We start from the raw sequence: 24555 nt of genomic DNA, 5'->3' as shown, positions 1-24555 counted from the left end.
TGGACATTTGAACTCTGATTCAGTTCAGGTAACTTTAAATATATATTTGCACTGTAAGTAGTAAGTAAAATTTTATTTATATACCGCCTTTCTCAGACCAAGGCGGTTTCCAACATTCCACATAACAATATAAAATCACAAAAAGCATCACATTAAAACCTTATACAATAAAAACAATAAAAAGCACCACTCATGTCAGCCTAACATGCTGATGAAGGTGGGAAGGAGAGAGTACTTCAGGGGTCAGAGGGTCAGGGGTAAGCCTGCTCAAATAAGAATGTTTTTAACCCCTTCCTGAACTGAGGGAGGGAGGCGGCCGAGCGGAGCTCAAAGGGCAGCGCGTTCCAGAGGCTGGGGGACGAGATGGAAAAGGCCCTCCTAGTAGTGGCAACTAATCTAGCCTCTGGAACCCTTAGCAATTGCTGCCCGGTTGATCTGAGTGTGCGGGGCGGATTGTACGGAGAGAGGCGGTCCTCTAAGTACCCTGGGCCCAAGCCATTTAGGGCTTTATAGGTAACAACCAGCACCTTGTATTGCGCCCAGAAGCGAATAGGCAGCCAATGTAGGTCTTTAAGGACCGGTGTTATATGACTGGCCCTGGATGTACCAGTGACTAGTCGTGCTGCCATATTCTGCACTAATTGCAGCTTCCAGGTATGGTACAAGGGCTGCCCCATGTAGAGCGCATTGCAGAAATCCAAACGAGAGGTTACCAGAGCATGTACTACAGTTTCAAGGTCCCTCCGGTCCAGGTAGGGACGCAGTTGGCGTATCAGCTGAAGCTGATAACAGGTGCTCCTGACTGTCGCACTCACCTGAGATGTAAGGTGAAGCGACGAGTCAAGGAGCACCCCCAAAATGCGTATCGAGTCCTTCACAGGAAGCGTGATCCCGCTTAGGACAGGTGGAACCACCACCATTCCTGGACCAGGGGAACCTATCACGAGTACTTCCGTTTTCTCTGGATTCAGGCTGAGTCTGTTTCCCCTCATCCAGCCCATTACCGACTCCAGACAGGCCACGAGAGGAGAGATGCCATCCCCGGTCACTGCATCAGTCAGAGACATAGAGAAAACTATTTGGGTGTCATCAGCGTACTGATAACCCCGCGCCCCATGTTTCCGGATGATCTCTCCCAGCGGTTTCATGCAAATGTTAAAAAGCATGGGAGACAGAATGGCTCCTTGAGGGACCCCAGATGTAAGGGCCCTCTTGTCGGAGCACACGTCCCCCAGCTGCACCATCTGGAACCTCCCAGAGAGGTAGGATCGGAACCACTGGAGCGCAGTGCCCCCGATTCCCAACTCTCCCAGGCGCTCCAGAAGGATACCGTGGTCTATGGTATCGAAAGCCGCTGAGATGTCCAAGAGCACTAACAGGGACACGCTACCCCTGTCCATGCCCAGACGGAGATCATCGACCAAGGCGACCATAGCAGTCTCAACCCCGTAACCTGCCCGAAAGCCGGTTTGAAATGGGTCTAGATAATCCGTTTCATCCAAGATCGATTGAAGCTGGATTGCAACCGCCCTCTCGATCACCTTCCCTAAAAATGGTAGTAGCGAAACTGGCCGATAATTGTTATGCATCAGGGGGTCAAGGGAGGGCTTTTTGAGCAGAGGTTTTACCGTGGCCAATTTTAAGCTCGATGGAAATTGCCCATCCCTCAAAGATGTATTAATAATCCGGTGCAACATTAAAGTTACAGCCGGCCCCCCCTGAGCCACTAACCATGAGGGACAGGGATCGAGGGAGCAGGTTGTCTTCCTAACACTTCTAAGGATCTTGTCCACATCCTCGGTACTCACAGACTCAAAATGATCAAGTATAACCGAGTCCACGGAGGCTCTGGACACTGGAAACATTTTATACCAAAAAGCACCTACTTTCAAGTAGTACCGAAAAATCAATGAGTACGTACAGTCTGCCAGTTTCATATACTAAAAATATAAAATGGCAATCTGAACAGTTTCTTCTCTCAAATAATTAACAGAATAGATCAAAGTGTCACAATATTCTATAAGCATCGAAAACTCCAGGAAAATCATGAAAACCTTATGAAATAAGTTGATAGGTGATTTGAAGGCACATATACATATTCAAACCTATACTAAACCTATACTAAAAGAAATGAATCTGGCAGATACAGGAGAGTAATTTAACACTTAATAAAATTTCAGAGCCAATGTGTTTTGCGCCTCAGCAGGTAGGAGTGTGTATGTGTGTGTGTGTTCAAGTTGCTTGCTAACTTGTGGTGACCCATGAATTTCATAGGGAAATTCTTTAGGCAAGTAATACTCAGGGGTGGTTTGCCATTCCCTTCCTCTGAAATATAGCCAAGAGCACCTGGTATTCTTTGGTGGTCCTTCATCCATCCATCAACTAGGCCTTACCCTGTAGTACTTTCAGGATATTTAGGACCTCCTCAGCAAGTGACAGTAAATCTATTATTGCTTTAAAGTGAGATACACAAAGCAGCTAAGCAATAGTAGTTTTAAATAAACATGTCAATATCTCCTTCTTTAGGAACCATTTTTATCTTTGCTCTCTGTGCACCAGCAAAGAGCCCAGTAAATAAAACACAGCGGAACAGAGAATAAAGAAATAACCCAAAGATAATGTAGCCAATGCCCTACCTTTCTCACATTCATATGCTTTTGCTCCAAAGTCAAGCCACAAGGATAACATTCTTGGCATTGACTGATAGATGAACTGGTTTCCAAAATGTAAAGACCTAAAATGAAAATTGATTTATATACTTTCTGCCTTTTATTGATGATCTTATTTTAAATTACATATCACATTAAGATTGCTACATTTTGTATAATTACCTGGAATCAAAAAGCAGTATACACATTTTTTAATACATAAGTAGTAATCTAGAATTACGGATGTAAAGACTCCTTAGTTTTGCAGGAGGCTAAGTAAAATCCAGTGCCTAAACTGGGTCCTTAACTCGGTTTCCCACAAACAGAAAGGCTCCTACCCTCTAGGGAAGGCTTCTGAAAGGTGACTATTTTAGCTTATTCCTTCTTATTAATGATACCCCAGAGTATCATTCAATCCCCTGGAGAATATTTCAAGAGGTCAAAATAGGCTGTAGGAGATCCACTCAGCTGGTGTGAGAATGAAAAAAGTAGTTGAAAACCAGGAAGTGAGTTTATTCCATGGAAACATTTTCTTTGCTGAAAAGAAATTAGTGGTGCGAATGATCTGTATATATGCCTGTTGGAAAAGCATGTGATAGCTTCCAGCAACTACTGTAAACCCAAGGTGAATCTTCAAAATATTTAAGGAAAGATATGTTATGAAATAATGTGTGAAATTGTTTTTGCTTAATATAACTATACATAAAGCAAACAGAAAAGATTTTGTCCTCTTGTGATTTCTCAAAAATAAAATTATTAAATGTTCATCTATGTTTCTTGTTTATTATGATTTCTGATACAGGTGTTCTAATACATTTCAGAAACACACTTAAGTGCACTCTTTAAAATACCCTACATGGAATATATGTTTTTAGTCCTATATATTATGGCAAGTATAAGAGAATGCCTGATTTTGTATCACTTTTCTAGCACAAGGCAGATTGGTAGACAATCAGTACAAAAGACCGGGATAGACACATTTTTTGAAAACAAGCCTAATTACTTAAATCAGGAGTGGGGAACCTGTGGCCCTTCAGATATTACTGGATTTCTATGGATTTCCCCAAACCTGCCTCCTATCTGTATTGGACACATTCCAGTCATACATGACAGAGCAACAGATATTTATCTAAGCAAATATAGCTTTGGACTTGTTCATATGAGCAAAAGGGACAGGAGCATAGTACGATGTTCCCGTCAGTGTCATGCGTTTTGGCGAAGAATTTCAGATGAGGTCAAGCAACATCATCTGAAAATCTTTGCCAAATGACGTGACACTGACGGGAGCATGGCTATGTTCCTGTCCCTTTTGCCCATATGAAAGTTCTTAGTTATTTATTTGAAAAAGAATGATGTCTTCTAACCTTCCAAAGTGAATAACGATATATTTAATCAAGTCTCCCTGTTTTTCCATCTTGTTCTCTGTCACTGTAGGCATCAGCTTATCATAGTACTTAGCAAGATAAAAATGTCCATTTTCCCATTCTGGCAAGCAAACAGTGACATCCTGAGGGGAAAAAACAGGAGAAAAATGTTTCAATCTGTTGCATTTGAACAATCCCCTTTTAAATCTGAACAGCAGGACGCATGTGGGAGGGTGTTATTACATTGATGTCCTGTTTGTCCATCTCCCATATACATGTGATTGCCCATTAAGGGAAAGAATGCTGGGCTAAATAGACCTTTAGTATGATCCAACATGATTCTTCTTAATGTCTTTTGAACAGTTGCTATGTCTCAAATTTAAGTAATTTCTTCACATGGATTAATACTGTGCTGTAAAATTGCAGAACAGTACCCAGAAAAAAAGAGCCATTTTGACCATATTTTGTAAAACATTAGACTAGTTAAGAACAACCATTCTTATTATTGTACATATACAACTAATAAGTAAGCACACACTACAGATGTGTTAGGAAAATAATCACTGATGTCGTTACATAAATTAATATTTAAAAAATTCAAAACAGCAGAAACATTTAACAACTTTGTCTATTTCAATATATCGATACACAGCATGTTAAACTATATGACTTAAATGCTGAACATTTAGTTTTTACCTTATATTTTTTCATTATGGCATTACTCTCAAAGTTGGCTGTTTCTTCCATAAATCTGCCCACCAGCAATAGGGCTTGCCCATGGATTAGTTTACTTTTAGTATCAGATGGTACCTGCCCATCTGGAAAACATAGGTCAACCCCCTTCTGAAGGATGATAAGGCCTTGATGAGCCTCACCCTAAATTAAAAATAAAGGTCAATTAATTTAACATTTCTTTTATCAAATTTATCATGATGACTCTTACACTCATGTAATTATGTCATGACCAAGTCAGAGAAAGCCTATTATGCATATAAAAGCTCTAATTATTTAAAATTTATTTTCAACAGGTATATGGTACTATAAAAGGTTCACTGTTCTCCACAGAATCATGTATATATTGATACAAACAGACAGAGAAATTTTACCATAAATTCAACAGTTTATGGAGATAATTGGTAGCTATTTCAACAAAATGCAAACAACCTCTCCTTTTCTTAAAGGAAAAAAACTAGAGTTGTCACTATGTACTACTCACCAACATTTCCCCAGGTAAAGTTGTGCAGCTGCATAAAAGTCACATGGAAAATCAAGTTATTCTACAAAACCCCTTAAATTAGCATAGTCTAATTTAAAGGAGCCCTGGTGGCGCAGTGGTTAAATGCCTGTACTGCAGCCATTCACTCGAAACCACAAGGTTGCGAGTTCAAGACCAGCAAAAGGGCCCAAGCTCGACTCAGGCTTGCATCCTTCCGAGGTCGCTAAAATGAGTACCCAGACTGTTGGGGGCAAATTAGCTTACTTGCTAATTAGCTTACTTGCTGTTCACCGCTATGATCTTTGGAATAGCGGTATATAAATAAAACAAATTATTAAATTAAATTATTATAGTCCTATATTTAACCATAATATTAGATTTAATAGGCTGTTGTCTGTTAACCGCTATTAAATATCATTGCTAAAGAGCTCTTCTATTTTCCAAGGCAGTATTCCAGTGAATAGCAGCTGCTAGAGGTCAAGAACAGAATAGGACTACTGTTTCCATGCTCCTTTATATATTTCTTAGTAATACCTCATTACTACTAACAAGTGAATCATTAGGTGAATCTTTAATTAGATCCAGCAGGGCTTTTCTTGCACACTTATACCCAACAATGTGCTCAAGCTTCTAATGAAGAGCAAAAGACCATATATTTTCTCCTGTAGCCCTCCAAACACTGTTGGACTGAAACTTCCAAACAGCTATTACCAGTATAGACAATGGAAAGTGAATTCCAGTGATACCTGAAGGGGAATGAGTTGCCCACTCTTGCTTTAAAAGCAAAGTATCAAGCATTTTCAATTATTTTATGACTGAGATGAAGCCACAGCACATGGATCAGTCTTCTACACTCGTACCTCCACATTCACTGGGGTTAGGGGCATATAACAAAATAACCAATGAATTTACCTGAAAGAACACCTCTCTAGGAATCTCTAGGTCCTCCAGTGAAACTCTGTGGTTAACATCTGCCAGAAATTGCGCTGGAGGAGCTACAAATGCTTAGTGAAGTGTTCTCTCTAGGAATCTCTAGATCCTCTAGCGACTTTTGGTTAAAGTTGACCAAGGAGTTGCGCTGGAGGACCTAGATATTCCAAGAGAGAACACATTAATAAAATTCGTGAATAATCAAATCCACAAAAGACAAAACCGCAAATGTGGAGGGACAAGTGTCAATTTTGTTTATGTACAGTTTATAATAGCATCTGCACTGTGATCTTCTCTTATATTTTAATTCAGAGTGACAATTCTTATAAACACATTTGTGAATCCTACCTGATAACATATGCTGAACAAGAAGTAAAATAAAAACAGAGGTAGTCAGGCTTTCGTTTGTTTACCTTGGACCATAGCCACTTTGCTCTTTCGACATAGAGTTCAGATAGCTTAGATTCTCCAGCATTGAGGAGAGCATTATATGCTGTTTGGTGATGGCCTGCTTTACGGGCAACACGGGCACTCTGGAGCCAACATTCTTCCATCTTCTCACTGTAATCCTCTCTGTAGGAATATGTATTTTTATATCGTCAAAAATATAAAGAGCTAATGATCAAAACTGTCCAAAAATGTGCCAAAGAACAAATTCCACATGGTTCTAATTTGACAATTTCTGTCTATCTTTAGGCCAAATAGACATGCTACTTATTAACTTCCAGCCTCAATTCAATCTACTGGCCCCAAATTAGACTTCTACAAGACTTTGGTCCCCTCGCATCGTCCCATCTTTAATGGAAGTTTTATAATGTGTATTTTAACATTTCTGTGTTTTACTGAGATGTTTCAAGATGTTATAGGCTGCCCTGTGGCCCGACCTTGTGAAAAAGGCAGGATACAATTTTTAATAAAAGTAATTATTTGACTAGGCATGGTTTTCTTTTGGAGATTCATGACTCATGAAATAGCACAGTAATTACACTATAAAATTTGCTACCAGAAAATGTGACAACGGCCACCAATTAGAAAGCTTTGACTGAGGATTACATACATTGATAGCTATCAACCGTGGTTGCAAGGCAAAATACAAATTGCTAGAGAGTAAGAGAGAGGCCTACTGCCCTTTCAGAATCTGCTTGTGGGTTTCCCATATGCATATTACTGGTTATGGTAAGAAACAGAACACTGGAATTGTTAGCCTTTGATCAGATCTAGCAGGGCTTTAATTTTGGTCAAAATATCCACAATTCTGGAAGCGCTTGTTCGATTCTGAGTTATTTTCACTCTAGGCAGCTGCCCCTAGATCTCTTTGGTGAAACATAGGACCATAGATCTGTATATTCCAGTCTATGTAAAGTAATTAACTTGTCTACACAGGGAAAATGGGTTCTGGATATCTAAACTGATTCTGGGATAGGTCCAAATCCCCACTGATCCATAAAGGCTCTTCTACCTGCTTGTCTAACTTTTCTTTCATAGGACTGTTGCCAAATTAAAATGGAATGACCCCCAAAGTTAATTTCAGCAAGTGCAGCTTATTTTAGAAGTATTTGGTAGTGAGATCTTTTAACTATTACTTTTCATCAAATTTAGTCTATGACTAAACATAACATAACATAACAGCTGAAAGTCAAGGGGAGAACACATGCAAAATACTGTTTCACCTTTTAGTCAGGCTGAGTAAAGCCCGTCTAAGTGCCAAGATGGGTTCTTTAGCTCTGTATGAATTTTGTGTCATTTCCATACGAGCATGCCAGTTCAAAGAATCTTTACTGCTGTCACTATCAGGTTGTTGAAGCAGTGGTCCAATACTATGTTCCAGCTCACACAGCATGTGTAACCTTGATTTAAAAAACCAAAACAAAAATTTTAGAAGGTGCTTTATGTTTTCATTTCACTGTCACATTTGCCTATGTGAGCAATTCTTGCATTAATAACAGCAAGAAATCATTCTGGCAGGTATGCTTGATCAATTCTATTCCCTTTGGAGAAAATAAAATTGGTTCTTACTGTTATGTTTATTATGAAAATTCCTTTATACCAGCAGTGTTCAAAATGTGATCATTTGATGCCTGCCTTTTTGGGCAACAGGAGGACTGATAACCATCTTTTTTGATACCCTTTCCCCCATCAGATAGAGAATAATTGTTGTGCTTTGGATGCCTGGATATCATGAAATTCTTTGCAAAATATAATGTAGACAACCATGAAATTCTAGATTCAAATCTCAGTTCTAAGGGCCAAAGCAGACTGGTGGCCATTCCAGTCACGATCAGCCCGTGATCGGCCAGGGACAGCAACAACCACACAGCTCGCTCTGAAAGCAGGCCACTACTGCAGTCCCAAACAGGCTGCTGGCAAGGATTGGATTTTCCCCACTCCTTTTGCCAGCAGTCTCAGAGCAGCTTTTGGCTGTGGTGGGGAAGTGCATCATCTGCATGCCATGCCAGAATGCTTCAGCATATATGTCCGGAAGCTGCACCTTTTGACCCATCTATTTTGGGCCAAAGTGAGTTTGCTAGGTGGGTCTTTGCATAATATTATCCTCTCCATAATGCAGATGGGGTGTGTATGTTAATATTACTAACCTTTCTTACAAGGCTGTTTTAAGGCTTACCATGATAGTGTAGCTGAAGCATTCTGAACACTCAAAAAATACATAATTAACATAATGTAGGTATCATAACAAATAACACAATTCCATTAAGAATCTCATTATTTTCACCCCATTCCCCCCCAAATGTAAAAAGTGCAAGTATCCAAAGATGGTTTTACAGATGAAGAAAATTACTGAAGTTCAAACATTTATAACATTTAAAATGTTAAGTTCAAACATTTAAAATATAACAAAACAAGCAGTTTCAAACATTTAAAATGTAGTAACAAACATGACTCAATTAGATTTATTAATCAAGCACATCCTTTCGATCATAAATCTTATTCAATGTTTTACAATGCAAGAATATCTTTCTTTGTAATTCTGGCCATGGTCTGGAAACAGAAGGAAAAGAAAAAACAAACTATACCTGATAATGTATTCATATCCTCGTTGATATGAGCCCCTTTCAAAACTTGCTGCTGAAAGCGGACCTATCTGCTCTGCTCGAACAACTTTCAAGGTTTCATAGAAAGTAGCAGCTTCCTTCTTTTTAGCTGACAGCAATAACTGTCCAAGCCGCACACTCCAAGTATTAGACTTGTCATCTAATTGGGGGGGGGGGGGAGACATTTTATAGTAATACAGATCAGTAAATATTTTATAATTTTGTCTAAAAGATTGATATTTGTTTAAAGTAAAAGTCAAGTTCTGAGAATTTTAGAAAATTTACCATAGAATAATTCTAACAATTTTAATCTTAGTATTTATTTGCTAAGGTATTTTGTGTGCATTTTTGTCAGAATCACAAAAAAGGGTAGTCTTTAGACATGAGTCCCCAACAGTTGTTGGATGACAACTTCTGAAAACCTAGGCAGCATGGCCAACAGCAAGAGACTCTAAGAACTGCAAACCAACAACGGGGGAGTTATAATTTGGGGATTATTGCTCTACACCATTAGCTTTCAACTGGAACTCATTCCTGGGTTGCAAGGTCAGCACTAGAACTTTATAAATATATGTTAAAAAAATAAGAAGTGGGTTTCCAATATATGTTTGTGATAAAATTCTGAAAAAGTTGAGTTCAGTGTCTCTTCACAGTGCCTCTTCACAGTTACAGCTTTCCAGGTCTACCTACAGATATTATAGCTTGGATGTGCCATGCTTTGTCATTTTTTTGTCCCTCAGGTAAAAGACAACAAAAGGTATGCCTGATTTCTAATATCCTTTTTCACTAACTGGGAACCTTTTTTGAAATGAAACAAAACAGGACAAAAACAGACGGAAAAGTACGACTAGATTTTTCAAATGTATCAAACTTGCATTAATTCATACACCAAGGGTAACATCCAATTGATGATCACTGCAGGTGGAAGGCATATATCAACAGATTACAGAGAGGATATGATTTCCAGTTATGTCCTCTCCCCCATACCCTCCCTGCTCCAATGTGCTCCAGAGGTCATTTGAAACAGTATGGGAGATGGGACAAAGATTGCACAATGACAGGCTATCTCCCATTTCAAATTTTCACTGAACCCTTCTCTCAACAAAGTTATAGCAACTGGATACAACCCTATGAGATGAGGAAGTCATGACTAAAATAAACAGAGCAACCTGCAGCTAGGTAATTTTCCAGTGAATCCCACTGTGTCAGTTTCCAGGCTGCCTCCACTCTGTAGGTATTTAATTCAGGTGTCCACTCTGGTCTGTTAAAGGTAGAAAGCAAACATAGGTCAATACACAGAAAGCTTAAACTCCTTCTATGTATGATTTTATCATGAAGACAGCAATTAAACTAAATATACACCATTTTTCAAGTATTTCACAAAAGTCCACAGGTAGGGGAACTTTCCTTCAGCTAACAAGAGAAAAGCTGATTTGTTAATGGATACCTGGTGAATTTCATTTTTTCCCCAAGAATATATTTTTAGAAAGCTGATAGGCACTGTCAGAAAAAAATATACCTTCTGGCAAATCCAGAGCAACAAAGATATTGCTCCCACTCCTGGATAGCTTACAATCTGTTTACACATTTTGGGGGGCTTATATGATCCAGTGTACACATAATGGGGGCATTCGCAAAGCTTAACTGGGCTAAAGAAGTTTTCTCTAAAGCAGTTTGCAAATCTCATTCAAGATCTGCAAATCCTGGGATTAGTATCAGCACACAAAGAAATCCCTATGAGCCTGCTTGAAATTTGAGAGCCTCAGTGAAAACAACTGTTGTGTGTCCTATCACACCACAGTTAGGTTGATCAATTTACGTCAAGATTTTGTCTATAGCAGCACACCAGCTATGGAACTCACTTCCCAGGCTGGCTCCATCCCTTCTTAGGCCTCAAAACAGATGGTCCGAAAGGGCCACCATCAGGCTGATCTGGGGGCAGGGCATGCACATGATACCCATTCCCAGATCGTTCAGAGGCCGTGCTGAGGCCACTGAACCAGCTGCAAAAGGAGCTGTTTCTTACCCCTCCTTTTCATGGCCCATTTAGGACCACAGCAGTGGGCATTCTTGGGACCACAGCCTCTGCTTGTTGTGGTCCTGCGGCAGTCCCGTGGTGACTGTAGCAGGTGCAGTCTCTGGTCTGTCTGCTTTGCCCCTTAGTTGTGTTGTTTTGCGTAGCTTTCAGTCCTTAAAACTAGACCTGGCTTCTCTGACTATTTGATCTATGTATTTAGAGTCATTTTGGTCCATTTGAAATGTTCATATTTGATGTTTTAATTGTTCTTACCCTTTGTACATCACTTTGGGGGCTATTGTGGGCTTAGAAATAATAGATAAATGCTTTAAATAAATTAAAAATCATTTCAGAAGGCCAAGATTATACCAGATTCAGAATGTTTTTATGTATATGTATAGAAAAAAAACTTTAAATGAGGAACATAATCAATTGAATTACCGTTTAGCAAGTACTCCATTCACTTGAGTGATTACAGTAGAGAACTGACCAAGGCCCAGCATAGATTTCACCACACCGTGATAGTGAATTATCTAGAAAAAGAAAACAAGAAATACAATTATATCCCACCTTTCCTCCAATGAACTCAAAGCAGCTACAAGATTACTGTCTCCTGATCACTTTATCCATTCAACCGTCTTCTGATTATTATGGTGGCCTTGAGTTATAGTAGGGCATGGTTGCATAGTGAGCTTCATGGCTGAGCAGGAATGGGAAATTGGGCCTTGTCATTCCTAGTATTATTCTTTAATCACCACACTGCAAAAACAGTCAGGAAAATTATTAAGAGACCAGAGGGAGAAAAGGATAGCATGGGATGAAGTGTGGGCAAATGCAGTTATATAGCAGTTATATATATTTAAGAGGCCTTATTTCAGATGTGAATTAGCATTAAGAATTTAAGTGTAATCTTTTGTTAAGTTTGTGCCTTAATGGGCCAGACTACACCATTATTTGCTGGATGGCACCAAGCCTGGCCTTGGATCTTTTGTCACCTGAGGTGAAGGAGAAAACACATACTCCCTCATACCATAAACAGAGACCAATTGGCAGGTGAATGGTTCTTTGACACTGGCAATAATACAGTGTTCTCTACTGCTCTGGTGGGAGCAGTAGAGACCCTCCAAACATCTGCTGAAAAAAGTGCCTCAATATTACAATTGTAGGACAAGCCCTGTATAGGTTTACCTGCAGGTTTCCGACATCCTCAGACATGGTCAAATTATGGTAAAGGTGTTATCTTCTTGCTATGCCAATACTTAACATGCCAAACAAAGACACCAAAATCCCACTTTTGGGTGCATTGTCACTTCATTTTCTCCCAGAAATCCATACATGACTCTTGAAAAGCAGTGTTGAATCAAGTCCCCTGATATGCCATTTTTCCTGTGTTAATTTGTCCCCTTTGGATAATTCCCAGATAAGCTTTTCTTTAAGAACACCACCAACATCACTAGTCTAGATCAGACAAAATCATATTCCATCCATCTCCTTCTAAAGTGGCAACATAGGAGGTTGGTTTCTAATCTAGGATTATTGCTTGCTGCTATGGCTCTACTACCGACTAGTGAAAGTATAAAATACACCTCTACTGTATCCTATGTTGGGCGCTGTGATGTTATGGACTATTCAGGGAAAATATGTTTCGTGTGCTAAAGAAAATAAGATAAGAAATGTTGGGAGTGAATGCTGAAAAGTGGAATGTCTAGGAGGGATTTGATATGCCACCTTTCATATTTCATATGTCACCTTTCTCCCAGAAAGGGACCCAGTGTGGTATAACAATTGGTGAGGAAGGATGAAGAATGTAATCTGTCAGGTTTAGTTAGTGAATGGGATTTAAGAGTTTGAGTTGTTAGGAAAGTTACAGAAGGTCTGACTTAGCTGGAGATGAGAGTGAGTGATGTGTTTTAATTGTATTAAATAATTCTTATCTTATGTTCAAATTCTGTTAATAAAGTATTGTTTTTGTATTATATATTTTTGGCTTCCAGGGATGATGTGTATTAGAAAGGGGTTAGACACGGTCAGTGATAGCAGCAGATAGTAGATTAATAATATTTCACATGGGAACCACGAGAGCATCTAGGAGGTCCCCATAGTTGGAGGCCACAGCAGGGGGACAGGAGGAGGTTCTTACACTGATGGTTGAGAGGTAAGGATAAGGGAAATTCCTCACATTGGTGACAGAGAGTGAGATAAGTGGAAGTCTCTATATTTGATGGCAGTGGAAGTATGACCAGAACCTCACAGGTAGATATGAAGTTGGACTTTTCATTTCTCTGACTTTACAATTTTTCAACAAAATCCAAAAGAAAAATGTGAATATTATCAATTTTACCTGCTCAGGCTCCAGCTGAATTGCCCTATCATAGCAAGCTGTTGCGTCTCTCAACAACCCAATGCTTTCATGTTCAAGGATCTGTTCTTTGAGCGATGGTTCTGCTTTCCGTATTGCACTCACTCCTTCCACTCCATCTGGCTCATGCATTGCTGCATACAATTTCTTTGTATGGGGAAGAGAAACATATATCACAGGAATGCACTTGGTAGCATGATATTTATGGGGCAGAATCTTGGCAGATATATTCAAATATATACTGGCACTGTGCCATAAAGGTTTGATTTAATCATTCTTCCAATAAAATAAAGAATCATATCTCCTCACTGTCCTTTGAAAAGCAAGGTTTTTTTGTTTTTTGGGTTTTTTTGTTTTGCTTTCTGATCCTTTTATCAGTTTATCAAAGATTTTTAAAATGCTGAATTAGCTTGATTTTTACTATTAGGCAGATCTTTTACTATTGGCTTTTACTATGAGGCACTTCACTCTTATGATGTAACTGCTGCTGACTTTCTTGCAAACATGACATGACTTACTTGAAACCAAATTCACAGAAAGGTAATGTTTTGTGTTGTTGCTGTGTGCCTTCAAGTTGTTTCCAACTTATGGTGATCCTATCACGGGGTTTTCTGGGGTTTAGCATGTGTGACTCAGTCCAGGTCACCCAGCAGGTTTCTACAGCCAAGTAAATAATCAAACCCTGATCTCCAAAGTCCTATGTTGAAACTTCTATACCACACTGGGCCTCCAGGAATATTTTAAGCACTTATTAAGCAATTAAATTTTTTCACTTTACTTCATATCATCAGTTTAAAAGACCGAAACTGGCTAAAGTCAGTGTTGTACTAGTGCTGGGACTCTGGGCTTTTCAAGTGCATTGAGGGCTCCAAGAGGATCACTGGCCGTTCCCATTCCTCAGACATCTCCATTGAACCCTGTGGTTTCACACAAACCTAAAACAACACTGCTTTGGTACAAGATTGCAGAATAAGTATTCTCTATGAAAACTGGCAGTATAACAATATGTTGAATTGAAATTCAGATTTTTTACATAACCAACAAAAAATTAAACCTGTAGAAATCCCAGATGTTCTTGAATGTTTTGTTTCTTTTCCATGATGAATGATTCAAAGTGCATTACTGCTCTTGTGTATGCTTTGGAACGAAAGGAAGCTGCAGCCAAAGTATCCTGAGGTATGAGGTCAAGAAAGCGGACTACACTTTGATACTCTCCATATTCCTCCTTTGGTGCTGTGAAACAAAAGATTTAAAGGGCTGTAATTAATACTAAACCTAACCATTAATCCTTAAAGGGTTTAAGAATGGTGTATCTAAAAGCACCTACAGGAATGTAACTATATACATGAAGACGTGCTACTTCTCCAGTGAGTATGATAAAGAGAAACGGGTTTTTTCAGCTGTAGCAAAGTATTTATGAAGCTTCTGTCTCAAAAAATGTTATTTGCTCTCTAATGTTGTAGATATTTTATGCTGTATTTTTAAAAACCTAGATCTTTATTTTAAAACTAGTTATTTCTGTGATTACTTGGTTTCATTGTTTTCTTGATTGCTACAGTTTTTACTGCTTTTACTACTTACAGCATTGTGTGCAAGTTGCCCTGGAAGCTTTCTTACCTGAAGAGGCAGATTAAAATTATCCTAAATAAAATAAATAAGTGAATGAAGGAAGATTGAAAAATCAAATCCAGTTGATAATTGTTAGAAGTTACATATGTTGCAACAAGCTATGGGGTTTTATGGCAATAAAACTTCTGACAATGTTGTTGTGATGACATGGTGTATTCAGAAACATTATTACTATTAAGGGAATGATAACACCTGCAAAATGTTTACAAATTGCATGAATTTTTCTGTAAACAAAGGTCATTTATGACAAAAGTGATGATTACTTTTCATTAGGATTAACCCCTTAAGGCTAACAGAAACAGCACAAGTAGTTCCAGGATGGTAAACTGCAAACCCTTACCCTTTTTTGCAGCCCTTCAAGTCATCTCTGAGCCTTTTCAGACCCCAAATCTCTTCCAAATTATTTTGAATTTTGGGACGGGGTGAAAAAATACCAAAACTGACCAAAAACACTATCTGGAGTGGTATTATGTAGTGATGTTTATCACACTATGCTCTTAAAGAGCTACTATTCCAGTGTGACTCCTCTAGCAGCCTCCTGTTGCATTGTGGGATTGGCAGTTCTCTGCCTGAGAATTCTAAATACCCCTCCTTAAAACTCCCAATCCCAGCAGTATAGGTCATGAAAACATACTTGCATATAAAAAGCTGTCTGGGAAGAGAACTGATCAAGTGAAGTGGGGGCAAAACATTACATAAGCATCTTCCAGAAATGAAAATTGCTTTTTGAAGATATGTTATTTCATACTATATGTTATCAAGGAGAAGATATAATAAGCCATCCAGGATAATCATGTTAAAGTAGGCAATTTTAAAAAATGTGATGTAGTTTGAACAAAGGGGTAAATGTGTGTATGCATGTATTGCCTTCAAGTCGCCTGTCAGCTTATGGCAACCCCATGAATTTCATAGTTTTCTTAGGCAAGAAATACTCAGAGATGGTTTTGTCAGTGCCTTCCTCTGAAATACAGCCTACAGCACCTGGTGTTCACTGTCAGTGTCCCATCCCGGTACTAACCAGGGCTGACCCTGCTTAGTTTCCAAGTTTCCAAGGTCAGACATGATATGATGCCTTTAAGGTATCTAGATCCCTGAATGGTACCTATGAATTAATATCTCAGAGAAACTCCAGGCAGTTATTATTATTAACCTTTATTAATAAAGCGCTGTAAAGTTAAGTAGATCTGTGAAATTATACTAGTGCAGTAGTGAAATGTTCTTATTCTTTGTAATAACTAGAGATGTAATGAAAGTTAATTAAACCTCTTCATATTTGTTAAAGGAAAATATTAATCTTGCCGCTAGCATTCACACTTTTTCAAGTTCTGCAGGGTATTTCCAAGAAATAAAGTAATGCACATATTTTGAAACTAGAACAGTTAAACTGAAAAATATAACAGAAACATGCCTTAGCCAGAGGGGGAAAGTTATATAAATCATGTAAATGGAGCATATAAAAGTGCAAATTAGGAAAATATTTTTGGAAGCAAAGAAGGGGAAGAGAACATGAAGAATCAAAACCCATTTGTTACAAAACAAGGACAGGAAGAAAATGAAGGTGGGATTCAGATAATGAAATTGAGATTGAGAGATTTTCACATCCCAGCAATGACTTCTATTTAAGTTTACTTATGAAAGTAACTTCTAATGGAGTTTAAAGCTTTATCATACCTCACGTTGTTCCCAGGGGAATAACAAATTAAAAATATTCTTTTTCTTTCTCCTTTTAGTGGAGATTTATGAATAGATACCTAAAAATTGCCATTTTAAATACAACTTAAACAAAAGAGAATCACCAACCTCGTTCTCCTTGGTCCTTATTTGACTTGCTGGAAGTTTTGTCAGCACTCAATTTTTGGAATTTATATCTAGCCCACTGTGTCAGATGATCAAGCATGGAGAATATTGTCTGTGTACTTAAATGGCTAAGATCTGAAGCACTATCCTCACATCGTCTTGCACTGGCATCATCATTTTTAAGAACAGCCATGATTTCTGCATAAACCTGGACAGTGTTTAATAATTACAGAGAGCACATGAAATTGTTACTTTGTTATTATGTTATTAAATTGTTATTATGAAATAACCTGGCACAGGTTAGACAGAGACTTAGGACAAGTTAACATTATCTCAGCCATAGGGGAAACTACTGGGGAACATTTTTCTGAGGCAAGCGGTCCATGAAGAAAAGGAGGAGCAACATAAAAAGATATACCACCCTCTTCTCCAAAATCATACAGTCAAAACAGCAACAAGCTGGAAAGCTGGAACATTATGTGATTTGGGAAACCACAGCTCTAAAGATTCTAACATGTGGTGTTTCCCAGAAATTTCCACACAACTGGAATGTATTAATTACATCTCTACACTTGAAAGGATTGCATTACTGTACTAAGAACAACCACAACCACAACCTGCATTTAATTATTATGTAACTATTTTGTTGTTGTTAATTGCCTTCCAGTCGATCCTGACTCATGGCAACACTGTGTGTCATGTGATCGCCACGCCCCCAAGCCGCCCAGAAGTGGGCTTATTATGCCCGTCTGTCTTGCCCCTACGTTTCTTTAAAAACTTAATAGGGAATGTATACATCTGCAAAGCGAGGAAAACAGCATTTGTGTTTTCTTAGTGAGCAACATCTTGGAACAACCATAGACCTGAAGTCTGCAATAGACCTTAGAGTTTAGCCAGTAAAGATGAATTCCACTGTTAATCACTTTTTATTGAAAACTGAAATATAGTGGATCCTGTAATTGAGAAATTTGGCGCCTTCAAGTCTGAACAAGAAAACGGAATATTTTCCATTACATCGCCATTTCTTCTGCCCAGACACATCCACAATGCCCTTGAGAACTTACACATTCATTCTACCATCTACTCAGAAAATATGAAAAAAATGTAGCTTTTACTGCAGTCCCCTGATGAGAAATTTCTGCAGTTTTAGCTTTAAGTGGGTATGTACAGGTTCTGCAAACAAGCACAAAAATTAATGTTTGTGATAATGTGTAAGTAGTATTTGTATAGCTCATGAAGAAGGCATCAGAATATCCACAGATTGAAACACACGAAGCTTTTAAACTAATTAATGTACTCTTCAAAGATCTTGAGATGTGCATCCCCTTTATCTTTGTGGATACCCATAAAATCCACACTGGAATATAACTAATTTACATTACACAATAAGCAATAACACAATAAAATAACATGAAAAATCAGTGACGATAAGGAAAAAAATAAAATTCAAAGTGCTGGTTTATGACCTATAAAAGTCCTATATATCTATGTAGGGTCCAAACTATATAAAGAACCATATCTCCCTATATGAGCCTTTCTGAATTCTAAGACTTGGGGATTTTTTATTCTTATTGTTACCTTTTTCAATGCTTTTATACAGTTTTAAGTTAATGGTGTTTTAACAGGTCAGCTGATTTAACTTTTAAACATATTCTTTCATTATTTTTCAGCTGTACAGTGGGCCCTTTCCATCCATGGTGGTTTCGTTCTGGGATCTCCCACAGATGGAAAGAAACGTAGGTGCTGAAGCCCATATCAGTCAATGGACAGCAACATGTATGCATCCACACCAGGAAAGTGTAAGGAAGTAATATGGAGACGTGGTTTGTATTCCATTCACCTCCACGGAGAGGCAAAATCATGTGACTTAAAGGTTATTATTTCCTGGCTGTCTACAGGGCATTAGTATAAGACAGAGTAGGCAACTGCAAACATGGAAGGGGCATTTTTTCCTTCCTATGCCGACCCAGCTGGCTGCAGGCATATGTTTTAGTGTGCCCAAAGTGATGTCACTTCCGGAACCTATTTTGACTTCTTTTTCTTTTTGGTCTTTTATGGGGAGGTTTGTGGGTGATGCAGGGTTTAGGCAAACAAACTGTTGAATTTTTAGGCAGTTTTGGGAGCTTTGGGAGCAAGAAATTCACCACAAAATCTGCCTGAAAGAATTTTTAAAATGGGTCGGGATCTGGGGGGCTTAGAGGCCACAGCTAGGGTTCCTAAGTGCCACATGCAGTCTGTGGGTAACACTTTGCCCACTTTGGTAAATTGTTTCCCTTCAACCTCAGAACAAATCATCACACATCCCAGCTATGATTTTTGATTCATAGAGAAAGTTAGCCAGCAACATGGCAAACTGTTAACAGTACAAAGGAGGAGGAAGAGAACAGAAAGAAGACTATTTTCATTTATAGCTCACCTTTCCCCAAAAGCCTGGATCCACTGGATCAATGACAACTCAGTCAGTTAACACATATATAAATTCCACTCATTCTACTCTGATTAAGACTAACAACTAAATTTAGGCCAACAGCTTTTGAAACTCTTAACAGAGTTAGCATTTTGGTCAACAGCCATGGATTTGTCATGGTCCTGGCTCAGTGCTAGAAAATCCTGGGGATTGTAGTTTATTGTGCCAGAGAAGGCTAAATGTCTCACATAACTACAGTTTCCAGAATTCCCTAGCATTAAGCCAGGGCAGTTAAAGCAGTCTTAAACTGGATTATTTCAGCAGTGTGTTTTGGACTTAAGAGAAGCAATTTGCAGATCTTGTACACTTATGTATTGGTCAATAACAACAACAGAGAAATATTTTATATTTTTTTAAAGAGTAAATAGGTAAAGGGGCTCTCACCTCTTGCTGATCCTCCTGACTGCATCCTAACAGAACATAAACAAGGATATGGGGGAGGAGATAGATTGTCACCTTGAAGTCATTCTTCATCATAATACTGCAACAGTTGAAAACCTTACTGGCAAGGTCATGTCGAACCTGTAGCAATGATTGGTGCTGAAATTTAGTAGACAAATAACACTGGGGAACTCACCTGAGTGAAAGATGTACTCATTAATCTTACCTTAGTTACAAGGTAACCAGCCCAGGTGGCTGACCATTCTGCAAAATTTTTGCCTAATTTGCTCAAGTAAATAGGCTTTTTAACCTTTGACCAATTTACAGCCTTCTGATAACTCTTGTATCTGTAAATATAATTTCCAAAAGTAGTTAATATGTATTACTTTAAGTGGAAAAGTAGTATAGGAAAGCAACATTACAGCATCAATTACATGACTACTCAAAGTATTATAATTCTCATTGCAGTTTATATCATTGTACTACTATCTACTAAAAATTCCTAGAGAGAATACTTCTCTAGGCATGTGTAGGTCCTCCAGCACAATTCTATGGGCAACTTCTGGCAGATGTTGATCAGAGTTGCACTGGAGGACCTACAAATGCCTACAGAAGTGAAGTTGAAGGCTTTCATGGCTGACATCCATAGTTTTCTGTGGGATTTTCGGGCTATGTGGCCATGTTCTGGAAGAGTTTATTCCTGATGTTTTGTCAGCACATGTGGCAGGCATCTTCAGAGAATGAAGATCTTCAGCATTCTCTGAAGATGCCAGCCACAGATGCAGATCACGGACACATAGCCTGAAATACCCACCAAAAAGCCTACAGACGTGTTCTCTCAAGTAAAAAAAATAGTGTTATAGTGTTATTATTTGTGTTTTGTTTTGTTTTGTTTTTCATTTTCATGGAGGTCTTGTGCCCCTAACCCCAGCCAATGTGGAGGGCCCACTGTACTGTGAAACTTAAAAAAAATCCTCTCTTTCATACAATCATATTCCTCTTCCATTGAAGAGGCATAGGCAAAGGTTAGCCTGCAGTGTGATTTAACTCTTTTGAGTCCAATTAAAAATACTGCACTTATTTTTCAGTACTGCCTACCGTGTGTTTAAATGAGGTTCCAATATTTCCTGAATATGATCAGGAAACATTTTCCAAAGTTTGGAGCCTGGGCAGTCAGTGGCTGTCTCCCTACAATCATAGATTGATAGTAACTCCTTAAAAAGAAAAGAAAAAAGAGTTACATAAAGATATTACATAGCATTTAAGTTTTACACATTCAAAGTCTTAACTGAAAATAAGACTCTTGAAAGAACTGCAGATCACTAAGGAGGAATGTTAAGAAAGAAGGAGAATATGCAGTATCATATATATTCATTTTTAAAGAATCTATATATTAGCTAATTGTGATATTCACATAATTTCATCCTCACCCTACCACCAGTTGTAATGATCAAAACTATTTTAAGAATGGTGTACAATTTAAGTAATACACTCTTTCTTTCATTTTTTCCATTTAATTATTTATATGTCATATCTCGAGTTCTTAGGCACAGATAATGCAACAACTTTTTGGATCCATTTAAAACAGTTCAACAGAATAAAATAAGAGTCAAATCCATAACACACGATTTCTCAACCAGGGTTATTTAGAACCCTAGGGTTCCATGAGAGGTCGCGAGGGGTTCTGAAAGAGATCATGACTGATTTTTTTTTAAAGCTGTAGAAAAAAAGATTTCCTGGCCTGGATGCTAAACTTGGTTTAAGTTCCCACACCAGCTGGGGACTCAGTATCAACACATGCTCTTTACCTTCCCCTGCATCTCTGCCATGTCTGATGCGAAAACAGGGCACCTGGCCCAGTTTTCATATCAAACAGAGCAATGGGGTCTGCTCACTATTGAAGATGCAGGGGTAAGATAAGGAATGTGCAGGGTGTCTAAACAGCAGGGTTTTCTGGGATGTTTCCAGGAAACTCTGCGGCAAATGGAAGGTCAAACTGACCCACGTTAAGGACTCGTCTATTGACATCTGGCTCAATCTTGGCCTGGGGCTTTGGCCTGCATCATCCAAACAGGACAATGCTAGGCCATGGGGAACATGTGCTTTTTGGCCCATGCTGATAGACCCTCAGACATTCAGGCCTCTAAAAGGGGGGGCATTCCTTAACTGGGATGAGGCCACAAAGTCAGTCCTTCCACCTTGTCTACACATAAAGGGTTCATCCATTAGTGAGGTACAGAGAAGGAATTCCTCTGTGTTCAACTAGAGGGTATTAGAATACTTGATAACATCAAAGGCATCAACATAACATAATACTAGATAACATCAAAGACATGGAAGATAAAGAAAATACCTATAGGTTTATGTAATAAAGATATTGCAGCAGAAATGAGATAATATAAATTGTTTAGTAAAATTATGTCAATACTTAAACAGTACAACCACTTAACATTTAGAGGTCAGGTTGAAATTTTCAAATGGTTTGGAATTTATAATATTGCTGCTATCGTTCTTATTCTGGTTTCAGGAATGTGCTATTTTTTTAAAAAAATATTACATCTCATCTCAAGTGCTTTTTCTTAAAGTAGAAAGATGTGTAAGCCAACCCTACCTGAATAGCATATGAAGCAGAATCTTGAGCCCGAACATTATCAGCATATGCAAGGAAAGCTCTTGTCAGCTCCATGAATAATCCATGAGCAAAATGTGGATCTTCTACACCAGTCTGATGAAAAACAAGTTACATTCATTTGATCAATTTTGTTAATGTCGTCGGACTTGTTACTATCAAATTCTAGTTTCAAACTGAAGCCACATATGTACATTTATACAGCATTGGAGAAATTCTATTAACATTCCTTACCACAAATGTAAGACCTTTTCCTTGGTTGTCACTTGTTGAGAAATCCAATCTGCCTGGATCTATAGCTCCCAATTCACCTAAACATTCCCCACACAGAAGCCATGCATGAGAATGCACATCCTGGCAGCCAATCAGAAGAACAGTCACCAGCTGAGAAATAACTGGCTCAACTGTTTCACTATCTGTTGCATATTTTATCAGTTTCTCCTAGGAAAGGAAAAGCATAAAGGAACAAATAAATTATATAAGCATATGTTATACTCCGGTATTTTACCATTTACATCTCAGCCTTTCATATAGTGCCACAAGTAAAATCATTTTTAAAATACAATAAAATGTAGAAAAACAAAATGCAGAAATAAACTAAAACATCTAATTTGGGTCCAAGTACACCTATCTATATACTAGACAATGTGTGGTGGAATAAGACAGATGTGTATGAAATGTTTTATGTAAAAATTTGCACATCCTGGAAGCCACTTTAATTTCTGGTTTAAATCAGGACTTTTTTGGGCCGAAATCAACTGGAATGTGGAGAACACCTTATGAAATCTAGAAGATTTAGCGTGCATTTTGGAAAAAAAAAGTTACATAAAAATTGAGAGAATGGGGAGCCATGGTGCACAGTGTGGCACTTGGAGGTCTTGAAGAGTGCCAGTTCCTGTCAGGTGCCCATCCTTGGTTTAGAAGCTGAAAGAAATGAACAAGAGCGGCCACATTGTACCAGTTCAGTCTATCTCCCCACATAGCCCTATGTTATTTATGATAACTCGCAGTGGCTTTCCAGGCTTTCAGGTGGACAGAGATGTTCTCCATCACCTGCTGTCGCAAATTCACATTATTTCTGTATGCTCAGCTACAAAGCCATGGCCCTTCCCTTGCCCAGCTGCCAGCAAAAACCATCACCATTTTTCATTTACCCTCTCCTCATACTATTATAATTATGATATAGGTTGTCAGTAGCAGAAAGCAGTATAATAATGCTGCTTTCTGCTACTGACAATCAACATCATAAAACAAGAGGACACAAAATACTATGCCACAACATAAGATACATTGTGAGGCAGAGGTGGAGAACCTGTACCTTCCAATTGATCATGTGACCTTCGGCTGATAAGAGCTGGAATCCAACTACATTTAGAGGGGCACAATTTTCTCTCCCAAGTTCCACCAGGGGGGGGGGGGGGAGGGCAAAGAAACTCAGTCAAAGGGTGATATCCAATTAAACCTCCCACCAGCAGAAGGGCTTTCAACAAAGAATTAAGTACACTCATCACTCCATATTTGCAGCTTTGATATTTGCGGCTTTGATTATTCACTGATTTGATGAATATGTTCTCTCTAAAAATATCTAGGTCCTCCAATGCAATTCTATGGTCAACTTTAACTAAAAGTTGCAGTGAAAGACCTAGAGATTCCGAGAGAGAATACTCTATTAGGTATTGGTAGCTCCTCCAGAGCAGTTCTATGGTAAGTGTCTGTCAGACGTTGACCAGAGAGTTGCACTCGAGGACCTAGAGATTCCTAGAGAAGTGTCCTCTAGGGTAAAAATATGGCATTATTTGTTATTTGTCATTTTTCCGTATTCATGGGGGTCCTGTGCCCCTAACCCTAGCGGATATGGAGGGACACGTGTATATGTACATTAGGGATCCTCTGGTGCAGATTTTGAAAGAGCACTGAGATCTATGGGTGGAAGTGTGTGGAAAAGAGTGAAAAGTCTTGTTGTACAGAGGGACATCTGCTTGTATTGCTTTGGGTTTCAACTGTTTTTGGGACAGGGCCTTCGTGGATGTATAGACTTTTCAGTTCAAACCTGGGCTTTTAGATAGAG

At 38.6% G+C, this 24555-nt stretch overlaps 1 protein-coding gene across 4 annotated transcripts in view; it reads right to left on the bottom strand.

The window, feature by feature from the left end:
- Positions 1-24555, bottom strand: part of ATR (ATR checkpoint kinase) — an 82161-nt gene that overhangs the window by 9234 nt on the left and 48372 nt on the right. For all 4 annotated transcript variants that reach the window (XM_089509110.1, XM_089509111.1, XM_089509112.1 and 1 more), the window contains 16 exons: positions 22722-22928; positions 22470-22583; positions 20957-21072; positions 20085-20205; positions 19862-19999; positions 17014-17218; positions 14639-14817; positions 13567-13731; positions 11667-11758; positions 10378-10469; positions 9191-9368; positions 7829-8005; positions 6572-6731; positions 4709-4888; positions 4013-4155; positions 2637-2734 (listed from right to left, as the gene is read on the bottom strand). In XM_089509110.1, coding sequence (XP_089365236.1) covers positions 2637-2734; positions 4013-4155; positions 4709-4888; positions 6572-6731; positions 7829-8005; positions 9191-9368; positions 10378-10469; positions 11667-11758; positions 13567-13731; positions 14639-14817; positions 17014-17218; positions 19862-19999; positions 20085-20205; positions 20957-21072; positions 22470-22583; positions 22722-22928 — 2365 coding nt within the window. The remainder of the gene's footprint in view (positions 1-2636; positions 2735-4012; positions 4156-4708; positions 4889-6571; positions 6732-7828; positions 8006-9190; positions 9369-10377; positions 10470-11666; positions 11759-13566; positions 13732-14638; positions 14818-17013; positions 17219-19861; positions 20000-20084; positions 20206-20956; positions 21073-22469; positions 22584-22721; positions 22929-24555) is intronic.

Source organism: Sceloporus occidentalis, unplaced genomic scaffold, assembly GCF_023333645.1.
Source record: "Sceloporus occidentalis isolate IW3139 unplaced genomic scaffold, rSceOcc1.0.p SCAF_2, whole genome shotgun sequence".
NCBI classification, from domain to species: domain Eukaryota; kingdom Metazoa; phylum Chordata; class Lepidosauria; order Squamata; family Phrynosomatidae; genus Sceloporus; species Sceloporus occidentalis.
Note: the sequence above shows the minus strand (reverse complement) of the source record. Positions and strands in the feature narration are given on the sequence as shown.